The following is a 13,159-nucleotide window of genomic DNA, read 5'->3' on the forward strand; positions in this document are numbered from 1 at the left end:
CTTAACCAAGTTGATCTCATTTATGCTAGATCCTACAATTAGCATATCATCAACGTACAACAATAAAATGATATAGGATTCATCAAGATTTTTGATATAACAGCAATGGTCCATCTCACATCGTGTGAAACCATTTTTATGCATGAATCTATCAAATTTCTAGTACCATTGTCGGGGAACTTATTTCAAACCATACAAACTCTTCTTCAACTTACACACATGGTTTTCTTTACCAGAAACTTGAAAATCTTCAGGTTGCTTCATGTAGATGTCTTCTTCAAGGTCACCATGCAAGAAAGCAGTTTTAACATCTAGCTGCTCCAAATGCAAATTTTCTGCAGCTATGATACTTAGCACCAACCTGATAGTAGTTAATTTGACTACAGGAGAGAAGATCTCGGTGTAGTCAATTCCTTCCTTCTGCTAAAAGCCTTTTACTACTAATCATGCTTTGTATCTCTTCTTACCATCATGCTCTTCCTTGACTCTGTACACCCACTTGTTCTGCAATGCCTTCTTTCCTTTTGGTAACTCCGTAAGTATCTATGTTTTATTCTTTTGAAGAGAATTCATCTCTTCTTTCATGGCTAGCTTCCACTTATCAGAGTCTATCACCTGCATTGCTTCAACAAAATACTCTGGTTCTCCAGCATCAGTAAAAAGTAAATAGTGAAGAGAGAGAGTTAACCTATCCGGAGCATTCGTGACTCTTTTAGATCTCCTCAATGTAGGTTCATGAGTAACAGAATCCGAATTTGATTCAGGTCCTAATTCCAGATTTGGTTCTGGATTTGATTCTATCTCTGGTTCCGCTTCAGGTTCGGCTTCGAGTTCTTCTTCAAATTCGGCTTCTGGTTCTTCATCTTCAATTTCAGAATCAGTTGTAATCCCTCTAGCCACTTCATTTTCTGAGATTTCTTCTAACTCAACTATTTCAGACATTGTCTGTTTGCTGGTGTTGGTTGGTTCTACTTCAAGCTTGTCCTTGTACATCACATTTTCATTAAATGTGACATTCTTGTGTCTTAGGATCTTTTTATTCTAATCATCCCAAAACCGATAACCAAAATTATCACCACCATAGCCAATAAAGAAACATTTCTTTGCTTTAGGATCAAGCTTATCTCTATCATTAGAGTTTACATGCACATAAGCAACACAACCAAATATTTTCAGATGTGGGAGAGTTACCTCCTTTCTTTTCCATACCTCATCAGGAATTTCAAAATTCATCGGTACAGAGGGTCCCCTGTTTATGAGGTAAGTTGACGTGTTAACAGCCTCAGCCCAAAAATACTTCGGCAATCCAGAATGTATTCTCATACTTCTGGCTCGTTCATTCAGGATTCTGTTCATCCTCTCAGCAACACCATTTTGTTCCGGTGTTCCAGGAACTGTCTTGATCATTCTGATCCCATTCTCCGAGCAAAATGCTTTGAACTCTTGGCTATCATACTCTCCTCCATTGTCAGACTTCAGACATTTTAACTTTAGACTTGTCTGATTTTCAACTTCAGCTTTCTATCTTTTAAAGGTAACAAATACATCAGATTTATTTTTCAGAAAATAAACCCATACATTTCTTGTGGAATCATCAATGAAAGTGACATAATAGTGTGAGCCTCCTAGAGAAGTTACAGGAGCTGGTCCCCACACATCTGTATGCACTAGTTCCAGTTTCTCTTCTTTGGCGTCCTTCCCACCGTTGAGAAACTAACTCTCTTTTGTTTCCCGTAAATGCAATCTTCGCACAAACCTAATTCAACATGTTTTAGGTTTGACAACTTCTTTTTGGATGCCAAAAGCTTCATTCCCTTCTCCCTCATATGCCCGAGCCTCTGGTGCCACAATGTTGTATCACGACCATGATCAATTGTTGCTATAGTATCTCTTTCTATTGCAGTTGCATACAGTGTTCCCCTTTTGAAGCCTCGTGCCACAACCAAATTCCCTTTGGTTATCTTCCACGATCTATTGCCGAATGTTGTTGTATATCCTTCATCGTCAATCTGACCCATAGATATCAGATTTTTCTTGAGGCTAGGAACATGTCGTACATTTTGCAATTTCCATAGCGTGCCTTGTGAAGTCTTTATATGAACTTCACCTTTTCCGGCAATGTCGAGAGGTTCGCCGTCTGCTAGATAAACTTTCCCAAATTTTCCAGCAATATAATTATGCAATAATTCTTTGCATGATGTAGAGTGAAAGGATGCACCTGATTCCAGAATCCAAGATTCGATTGGACTGTCTGCACAACAAATTAGTGCATCACCGACTTGTTCAGCAATTACATTTGCTGAATTTTCTTCCTTCTTATTCTTTGGTTCTCTATATTGACTACTGTAGTGACCTTTTTTATCGCAATTACAACAAGTAATGTCCTTGCGATTTTTGGATTGTCCTCTTCTCCTTGACTTTGATCTTCCACGACCGTAAATCTGTCCTCTTTAGTTGATTCTCCCCCTGATTCGGTACTAAAAGCAGATCCTGGGGAATCACTTGATTCTCTTCGACGAATATCTTCGCTTAGAACCAAGTCTCTAATATCATTCAATTTGAGTTTGGTACTTCCTGATGAACTGCTAACTGCAGTTACTGTTGCAGACCAACTCTCCGGTAGAGATGATAGTAGAATCAACGCCCTGATTTCGTCATCAATTGTTATATTAACATAACTCAACTGAGTTAATATTGTATTAAACTCATTGATATGTTCCGTGACTGATCCACCTTCTGTCATTTTTAAGTTGAACAATCGACGCATCAAATAGACTTTATTTGAAGCAGATGGCTTCTCATACATATTTGATAACGCATTCATCAAGCCTGCAGTGGTCATTTCGTTAATGATGTTAAACACCACATTTCGTGTTAGCGTCAAACGAATCACACCAAGAGCTTGGCGATCTAATAGATCCCAATCCGCTTTGGACATAGTCTCCGGTTTCACCTCGGTCAGAGGTAAGTGTAATTTTTTCTAGTACAAATAGTCCTCTATTTGCATTTTCTAGAATCCAAAATCTTTGCCATTGAACTTGTCAATCTTAACCTTCCCTTCTTCCGATGCCATTTTTCACAAAAACAATTTATGTGAATAGTGCTTGTGAATAGTAACGATGATCAATAGTGTCGCACTATTCTTGTGAATAGTACCTGCACCAATACTGTACTTTTCTACCAGAATTACACTGTCTGTACTCTGATACCAGTTGTAGGGAAGCGTATCAAGCTAATAGAAAGAAAAGAATATTTAAGAGAGAAAAGCAATAAATTGCACAAGACAAGACAAGACAAGACAAGATTTACGTGGTTCGGCAATTTTTGCCTACTCCACGGCCACACAAAGAATAACTCTTTATTAATTGAAGAGAGAAAGAAGAAGTTTTGGGATGTTCTACAAATGAAAATGTAGACCTCTATTTATAAGCATTTGAATGCCCTGCCGAGGTAAGCACTTACATCATAAGAATGCCGATGTAAGCGCTTACATCATAAGAATGCTGAGGTAAGCGCTTACATCACAAGAATGTCAATGTAAGCGCTTACATCATATTTTCATCTCTTTTTTATTTTTCTTTCTTTTGTTTTGTCTACTTTCACATACAATAATAGGTTTGGTCCTATCAACACTACCCTGCCCAAACCCCACTTTGTAGGATTATGCTAGGTTGTTGTTGTTGTAAGCATCTTTCAAGTTAAGGATATGAATGCACCTATTGATTTCGAATCCTAATGTGACATTCTTGCACTTTTCTCTGAATTCTTGTCAGAATTCCTGATTCTGCTATTTATTTCACTGATATGTGATTTGCAATAATCTCAGGTTGTTATTAAGGCGCCTCCATTGGAATATTTAATAGGCATCAAGGGGACATTTAGACGTTATGGTAGCCATTTGGTTATAAACTCTCTATGTTTTATAACTAATTCAAAGAATTATGGACCATTTGGGTCTGAAGCTGGTGGAACCTCATTTTCATTTGTGATGAAAGAAGGTGGAGTTATTGAGGGATTTCACGGGCGTTGCGGAGCGTACCTTGATGGTATTGGTGTTTATTTGCAGAAACTTACTCCCCCTGCTTCAGCAAAGGAACCTGAAGATAAAACAATTGAGCCAAATGAACCTATGGTTGAAGAAATAATTGAAATCGATGACGTATGTTGTGATTATTCGCTTGTTTGCTTAACCACCTCTACTTCCTTAATTTTCTTCACCGCACACTTGCACACATGGGCAGATCCCTTTCATTAAACAATTAACTTATGTTACTCTTATGACACCTCATATAGGGATCAGGATCAGGTGATCATAAGAAAGGGAAAATGACAAAAAAGGAAAACAAATTGCCAACAATGGTACCTTGCCATCTCTTCTTTTACATGACTGTATATATATTCATTCGTTTTTTTTGTTGTTCACTGCAAAATAAAACTACCAATATTGGGATAAAATTTGATAATGGAACCACTGATTTAATTTGTTATGTATGTGAAGGGAAATCAAGTGAGTTACGATCAAGCGGACTCAATATTGGTGGAGCCATGGGGAGGCAATACCGGTGGATCAGAATGGAATTACAAGCTGAAAAGTCCCATTAAAGAAATATTGATTGCTCATGGAGATTTTATAGACTCCATCATGTTCAGAACCATTACTGAACAAGGTACTACCATAGACTCACCAAAGTTTGGTGGGAATGGAGGTCGAATAGACAAGGTAAGTCTAAAATAATTATAGTCGACATATTTATTTCTCAGGATTGGAATGTTCTTCTCAAGTTAAATTTGTGTCATGTCGTAGTAATGAACTTAAATTATGTAAAAATAATAATTAATTATCAAGACAATTGAACCAGCTATAGCAGGTGATTCATTTATCTTACGGCCTTCAAGTTACCTTATCATGCCCTTGATATGAAAAATGACATGTTATAGATCAACTTAACATGATAGTGTGGCAATTTTTGCATCATTTTCAGTGTACACTGCATAAACTTTATAGTTATATAAGCATCTTTCAAGTCAAAGATATGAGTGCACCTGTTGATTTCGAACCTAATGTGACATTCTTGCACTTTTCTCTGAATTCTTGTCTGAATTGCTGAATCTAGTACTTATTTAACCGATATGTGATTTGTAATAATATCAGGTTGTTATTGAGGCGACTCCATTGGAATATTTAACAGGCATCAAGGGGACATTTGGATGTTATGATAGCCATTCAGTTATAAAGTCTCTATGTTTTATAACTAATTCAAAGAATTATGGACCATTTGGGTCTGAGGCCGATGGAACCCCATTTTCACTTGTGTTGAAAGGTGTAGCTATTGTGGGATTTCACGGGTGTTCTGGAGTGCTCCTTGAGGCTATTGGTGTTTATTTGCAGAAACTTATGGTTGAAGAAATTGAAAGCCGTGACGTATATACTACTTTTTCTCTTAATATTATGAATCAAATAAATTTCGTTTGTTATTTGTTTTATTTTATTTCTTTCTAGTTAATTGTGACTTTACACACTAAATCAATAGATGCATGACATGTATCTGCATATAAGGTTTTCTTCATTTAATATATATTGACATGTTATTAAATCGCTTAACCATGATAAGTTTGTATGATTTGTTATAAATACCGAGTTGGGCATGTTTTTGTTAGAGACATGTCCATTCACTATTTTATGGCAAAGAATAGGAACTTACTAATAGAATTATAAACTTATAGTTTTAAGAATAAAATAAAAAATAAGTAAACATTATAAAGCATATCAATCCTGGTTGGTTATAATTTCGAGAGGTTGTTTTTATATGTTTGAACATTATAAATAGACACCAGTTGAACTTATTATTTTAATGCAGTTGAACATATGCATAGTAAACCATCTTTCTTGGCATGCTTATTTTGGATACATAACCATTTGCTCAAACTCTGACAACATAATATATAGAGAATTAACGGTCTTTCTTTTGAGAATTTGATATAACGTTTGGTCCTTTGGCAGGTGTCATTTTCTGCTCTTCGCAAGGACATAGTCAATGTTCTGGATTTCATAGAGAGCGTAAATAATGAAGAAAATCAAAAAATTGTTGACGTGGATCTAATTGAAAAGCTGAAATTGGAGCTGGCATTTTTCTGTATATATGTACAGCTTTCTTATTCCGATCTGCAAAAGTTTAATTATACAATGAATCTCAAAAGGCAGGAGGTTGAAACAATTTTGTATGATTTTGGCAACTGCATGCGGTTAAAACAAGGCATGCATCATGTCCTTCCTTGCCTCGTGGAGAATATGGATAATTGTATTAGCTCATGTCTTCTTGATAAATCAAGTGCCACCATGACTGCGGATCAGTTGGATTTCCTCCTCCAGAATCTCTATCGTTTATCCAAGTATCGTGCTGAACAGGTTTTTCCTTTAGTGACTGAATATGAGATTCTTCAGAATGTATGTGGCAACATAAGAGATTTCCATGGGTTGATAGTGAATGCGTGTCTTGAGCATGAGATTGTTAAAAATGTCTTACCTAGGTTTCAACCTATGGCCGAGAGAGTAGGACATTTCCTCTGGGATGATCAGATTGATGGAGCCTCTCGTCTCTTCAAGCTAGCACATCTACTCTTGGAGATTATTCCGATTGAACTTGAGATTATGCACATATGTCATACAAATTTGAAAGCTTCAGCATCAGCAGAAGTTGGAGGCTTCATTAAGCAGCTCATAAAAATCTCTCCGGACATTTTTAGGGAATATCTGATTCATCTACAAGAGCGCATGGTTATTACCTCTAGCAATTCAGGGGCTCGAAACATTCATGTCATGATCGAGTTCCTATTAATTATTCTTACTGATGCTACCACAAACTTTATTCATCATGACATACTGCTTGATTTCTTGGCGTGTGTCGGAAGGGAGGTATCAACTCTTGTTCGCGTCTTAGAAGAGAAATCCAGAAATGAAGTGTGTACTAGTGGAAAAAACCATGAAACTTTGGACTTAATGGAAAATATTGAACTCCTAAAAGGAGATCTCAAACATGTTTACTTAAAAGCCCCAGACTCATCCCAACTATGCTTCCCCGTGAGTGAGGGATCCCTCTGCATGCATCTTCTACTCATACACTTAAATGATTTGCTCAATTCCAATGCTTGTTCAGTTGCTTTGATAAAGAAAGAAATTGCGGTGGTAAAAGAAGATCTAGAATTGATAAGATCTATCTTCATGAATGTTGAACAAGAATTGTATAAAGATCTTTGGGCACGTGTTTTAGATCTAGCATATGAGGCAAAAGATGTCATTGATTCAATTATTGTAAGAGACAATGGTCTCTTACATCTTATTTTCTCACTTCCCCTTGCCATAGAAAAGATCAAGCTTATCAAAGAAGAGATCTTACTTGAGAAGATTCCCAAAAACAAGAGCCTCATTGTTGTAAACTCTCCCAATAAGCCACTTGAAAGCAAGTCATCATCAGCTGAGCAAATAATCGTAGGTTTTGAAGAGGAGACAAATTGGATAATTAGGAATCTCATCAGTGGACCAAAAATGCTAGATGTCATTTCGATCACTGGTATGCCAGGTTCCGGTAAAACTACTTTGGCATATAAAGTGTATCATGATAATTCAGTTTCTAGTCATTTCGACATTTGTGCATGGTGTACAGTCGATCAAAAATATGATGAGAAGAAGTTGTTGGAGAACATTTTTAATCAAGTTACTAGCTCAAGTTCAAAATTAAGTGAGAATGTTGATGTTGCTGATGGGCTACGAAAAAAGCTATTTAGGAAGAGGTACCTTATTGTCTTAGATGACTTGTGGGATACTACAACATGGGATGATTTAACAAGACCTTTTCATCAAGATGAGAAAGGAAGTAGAATTATTTTGACGACTCGAAAAAAGGAAGTGGCTTTGCATGCACAACGCCACAGTGATCCTCTTGACCTTCGATTGCTAAGACCGGAAGAAAGTTGGGAGTTATTAGAGAAAAAGGTGTTTGGAAAAGAACGTTGCCCTGATGAACTAGTGGATGTTGGAGAAGAGATAGTCCGAAACTGTAAAGGGCTTCCTTTGGTGGTTGATTTGATTGCTGGAGTCATTGCAGGGAAGGAAAAGAAAAAGAGTGTGTGGCTTGAAGTTCAAAATAATTTGAAGTCCTTCATTTTTAACAAGAAAGTGGAAGTGAGGAGGATTATAGAATTAAGTTATGACCATTTGCCTGATCATCTAAAGCCGTGCTTACTTTACCTTGCAAGTTATCCAAAGGACGAATTAATTGGAGTCGATGTTTTAAAAATTGTATGGCGTGCCGAAGGATTTGTGGAACAGACAAATATGAAGAGTGTGGAAGAAGTGATGGAGGATTATCTGGATAATTTAATTTCCAGTAGCTTGGTAATTTCTTTCAAGGAGATAGGTAAAGACCGGACTTGCCAAATTCATGATCTTGTGCATGACTTTTGTTTGATAAAAGCAAGAGAGGAAAAGTTGTTCGACTTCATAAGTTCAAGTGCTGCATCATCATCTTCTTCAGATCTGATGCCACGTCACATGAGAATTGATTTTGATAAGGAGCACTTTGGGCATAACAATTTTGTCTTGTTCGATTCAAAGGCGAAAAGGCATTCTGGTAAGCACCTCTATTCTTTGAAGATAAATGGACACGAGCTGGGCAACTGTCTTTATGATGTATGTCACCTAAGACACTTGAGGCTTCTTAAAGTGTTGATCCTGGATCGCTCCTTTATCAAGGTGAAAGATTCTTTGCTGAATGAAATATGCATGTTGGTTCATTTGAGGTTCTTACACATTCAGACAGAAGTTAAATCTCTGCCTTCGTCTTTATCAAACCTCTGGAATCTTGAAACTCTGTCTCTGGATAACGGTAATCAATCTATGGTACTACTACCGACTATTTGGAGTCTTTCAAAATTACGAGTGCTGAACGTATATGCCGGTTCCTTCATTGATTTGGACACAGATGAACCAATATTGACAGTAGAGGACCCAAAGTTAGAGAACTTGAGAACATTAGAGCTACTCGAGCTTTCCTATTCGAAAGACACACATGATATTTTCAAAAGGTTTCCCAATCTTCAAGAGCTTGGATTTTTTCTCAAGGAATCATGTTCAACAGAGGGATATTGGTTCCCGAAGTTGGACTTCTTAAATGAACTAGAAATAATCGTGGTAACTTTTCAAAGTTCAAATTCAAGTGATAGCGCACCCTTAGAGTTTGAAAATCCACTGTGGAATTTTCACTTCCCTTCGAGTTTGAAAAAATTGTCGTTGCGTCAGTTTCCGATGACATCCGATTCACTATCAACAATAGCAAAACTACCCAACCTTGAAGAGCTGAACCTTATTAGCGTAATCATCGATGGAGAAGAATGGAACATGGGGGATGAAGACAGCTTCGAGAATCTCAAATGTTTGACGTTGCAGCGAGTGACTCTTGCTAAGTGGGAGGTTGGAGAGGAATCCTTTCCCGTGCTTGAGAAATTACGACTGTGCGAATGTTGCATGCTTGAGGAGATTCCGCCTTGTTTCGGGGATATTAGTTCATTAAAAGTTATCGAACTCCCATGGAGCCCTCAACTGGAAGATTCTGCTTTGGAGATTAAGAAATATGTTGAAGATATGATGGGAGAAGACAAGCTTCAGATCAGGAGTAAGTATTGAGCGCTCTTACCCTTGGAAAAATGCGAGTATAGACGAATTTATTACCTCCTTTATTTCATGGACTTTGACCAGTGTAATTTTCTTTGCAGAGCACATGTAGATACAATTCACTTTGCCAGTACATCAGCTTGTAAATGAAGAAACATACATGGGATTGCTGACTCTCTGCTATGATGGGGAAGAAACAAAAGGTTGGCAACCTCTATGAAAGTTATCCTATTTCTCAGTTTTTGTAAATCTTTCAAGAAATACAATCACTAACATGTGAAAACTGTTCAGATATTCTAAAGAAATGGGATCTTTAGTTGTCGCGTGTGCGAAGAGTTTAAATAGGTGCTGCTGTTCAACATTAGGCCTGATTGAAGCTCCATGTTCAACTCTTCCTAGGGAACATGTAGCAGCTTCCGGTTACTTTCCCGTCCGATCTTTGATTTCTTCATACCAAATATCAGCTTCCATTTGTCATCAGGTATGTGAATTTCTCCAGTAAAAAGCTGTAATTTACCCACAACCGGCGTCATAATTCTGTTTTTTTTTTCTTGACTAGATTTATTATCCCGTAGCAAAGGCCTCATCCGGATAAATCCTAACTTGGGTGCGGTAATTTCTGGTAAAATTGACATCTTTGCTGTTTCTTTTGGCGATTTTGTCAACTATTCTTTAGGTGCAATCTATGATCAACTGAATTCTTGCATATATTGCATTACATATATATATATATATATGTATATGTATATGTATATGTTATATAATATTTTTTTGCGGGGCTCCTTCGCTAGCTTTAGTTTTTTAGATTCTTATTACATATGTTTCCATTTTATTTCACCTAAGAGTCTTGAAGGAGATCCTGGACGTGATTGCACAGTGCTTGGCTTCTTTCAATTCACTAGATTGTTGGCTTGATTTTTACCTTGTCTGAAATCCATGCGGAAAGGTTCTCTTGATGCAATTTTGATGGAGAGGCAACCCGAATCATTGTTGGTATACTCTGTCACTTTTCCAGCCCCTCAGCATGGCACTCGTGTTGTATACTTGATGCAATTTTTTTTTTTTTTTTTTTTTTTTGGCACTCGTTCACCTCGGCCCGAAGCAATTTTTAGTCCTGCTCCTTTCCCATCATCAACAGGTCCTCCTATATCAGCAATTTTTAGTATTTCTAATTATGCTATTGCTCAGGACTTTGCACAAAATGCTGTTGTAGTTGCTGTTGCAGCTAGCTCTACATCATTTTAATGTTATCATAGAGCATGTTATAAATTCTATGACGATTACAGCATGTGATTGTAGTGTGCTAGGTTATATTGAAGATACCGGTCTTGAGGAGATTGCCAAGAACCGAATGTATCCTTGACAGAGCAAGGCCTTGTATCTGTCTCAGCTGGCTGCCCTAAGCTTCAGTCAGTTTTATACTTCTGCTTCCAAATGACAAATGCTGCTTTGGTTACTATTGCAAGGACTAGTCCTAACTTGCTCCTGTTTCATTTGTGTATAATCGAGCCTTGGACCGCTTGATGATGGTTTTGGGGCCATCGTGTAACAATGCAGGGAATTGTGCTGAGAAACTCTTTCTGGCCTTATTACTGATAATAGGCTATATTAATGTTTTAGCTCAACTTAAGGATGGTTTACTATTGTAAATGTTTAAATAATGTAAAAATTGGCTCTAATCATGACTTTAATGTCTCACAGGAGTTCAATAAACAAATGAGGATTTATGATGGTAATCAAGTGAAAAATGGAGTCAAATGACGAAAAGTTGAGCAGCAACATTTTAACAAGAGAAAACCCCACTAGCGCGGGTCATGCGCTGGTCATGCGCTCCCGCGCTAGTTCAATTGTTTTTGACAGAAAGAAACCCCACTAGCGCGGGTTATGCGCTAGTCATGCGCTCCCGCGCTAGTCCTGTCCGGGAAATCAATTATTTGGGGGTAAAATTGGAATTCCTTCTTAATCCCACTCAATTTACATAAAGTGAAGCTCCATTATTGAGAGAAGATCAGATTTTGAGGGGGAAAAAAGTCATAGAAGAAGGAGGAGCTTCATCTTGGAGCTAAGAAAGGAGAAGAAGAACAACATCTTGGAGCAAGGATTCAAAGAGTTCTTCTAAACTTTCTTCTATTTGTTTGTTAATATTATGTTTAAAACTTTTATTGTTGATTTTTGTATGATTATGAGTAGCTAAAAACTCTAGTATTCTTGGGTCATGGATGTTAGATAATTATGTTATTTGAAGCTTAGATTGATGATCTTGAATTTATCATTATGGGTTGTTTATTTGATTCTGCTTCTAATTATTTTACTGCGTAGCTAAGAGTGAAATATTATTTACGAATCTTGAATTAAACTTGACAAAGGAAATTCTTGATTGCATATAGAATCAAATAGAGCAAGATCTAGATCCTGGGCATCGGGTGAGAGATTCGCAATTAAGATAGAACTATACTTAATTGCCTTGCTTGGTTGAAAAATAGGAGTTGTAAATGCATTCTTGCTAATATTAATACCATAGACATATAGGTATTAGTTTAACTTGAATAGATGCATAAGAACTCGAAAGATTCTTATGAATATTATTAACCCAATAATCAATAACCCGGATAATTCAATAAATCCATTTTAAGCTAAAATAGTAGCATAATTTCTAGCAAGTCCATGACCCGGGAATATATTTATCCAAATTGTTATAAACATATTGTGAAATTGGTGTAGTAATTTTGTGTTGAATTATTGTGCAATTATTAAGTAAGTTGTAAATTGGTTCTTTATATATTTTGTGATAATTTAGCTTGAATTGATAATTGTTTGAGTCTACATCAGTCGATAAGTTGATCACAATTCCTCGTGGGAACGATACTTTACTTACTACTATATTACTTGTCGATCGCGTACACTTGCATGAGTGTTTTGGTCGCAATAAGTTTTTGGCGCCGTTGCCGGGGAGTTGAAATTAGTTACTTGACTGTTTTAAGATTTTATTAGCTGTTAATAAAAACCTAAATTTTTCATCTACTTTGTTTGTGTTGCGCAGGCTCTTCTCTTGAATGCGGAGGAGTAGAAGCACAAACAACCTCTTCCCTTTTGATCTTGAAATTGAACGAACAATTCATAGAACAAGGAAGGAGTGAGAAGCTAGAAACAAAATAGAAAGAGAGTTGGATATTCAAGTTCAACCACAGCCAACAGTGATGGCAGGTAATCAAGAACGTGCGGTGATAGAAGCAGCAAGGCCAAACCTTGCTAATATGACTCAGGCCATTGTGAAGCCTGAAATCACCGGTCACTTTGAGCTTAAACAGTACATGGTGCAGCTGATACAGTCCACTGGGCAATATGTTGGTCTATCTCATGAAGACCCACAAAGGCACATTCAAAATTTTTTGGAAATAACGGATACTTACAATTATCCAAATGTTTCCAAGGATTATGTCAGGCTGACCTTATTTCCCTTTTCAATATTGGGGGATGCTAGGGAATGGTTGC

General features: G+C 37.0%; 1 protein-coding gene across 1 annotated transcript; it reads left to right on the forward strand.

Moving 5' to 3' along the window:
* The first annotated feature begins 3,830 nt into the window (after positions 1–3,830).
* Positions 3,831–10,912, forward strand: LOC142175502 (putative late blight resistance protein homolog R1B-16). The gene is made up of 8 exons (XM_075242379.1): positions 3,831–4,159; positions 4,294–4,359; positions 4,499–4,720; positions 5,153–5,422; positions 6,002–9,668; positions 9,799–9,870; positions 9,985–10,148; positions 10,856–10,912. The coding sequence occupies exons 1-8, from the start codon at positions 3,989–3,991 to the stop codon at positions 10,910–10,912; spliced, it is 4,689 nt and encodes a 1,562-aa protein (XP_075098480.1). The 5' UTR covers positions 3,831–3,988.
* The last annotated feature ends 2,247 nt before the right edge of the window (positions 10,913–13,159 follow it).

The sequence above is a fragment of the Nicotiana tabacum genome, chromosome 3 (assembly GCF_000715075.1).
Source record: "Nicotiana tabacum cultivar K326 chromosome 3, ASM71507v2, whole genome shotgun sequence".
Taxonomy (NCBI): domain Eukaryota; kingdom Viridiplantae; phylum Streptophyta; class Magnoliopsida; order Solanales; family Solanaceae; genus Nicotiana; species Nicotiana tabacum.

What these genes read in the sequence shown, in the direction of transcription:
- LOC142175502 (XM_075242379.1), top strand. Translation starts at nt 3,989, where the DNA reads ATGAAAGAAGGTGGAGTTATTGAGGGATTTCACGGGCGTTGCGGAGCG. An exon ending in AAATAATTGAAATCGATGAC is followed by an intron (nt 4,160 to 4,293) that starts GTATGTTGTGAT and finishes CACCTCATATAG; the next exon opens with GGATCAGGATCAGGTGATCA. An exon ending in AAAACAAATTGCCAACAATG is followed by an intron (nt 4,360 to 4,498) that starts GTACCTTGCCAT and finishes ATGTATGTGAAG; the next exon opens with GGAAATCAAGTGAGTTACGA.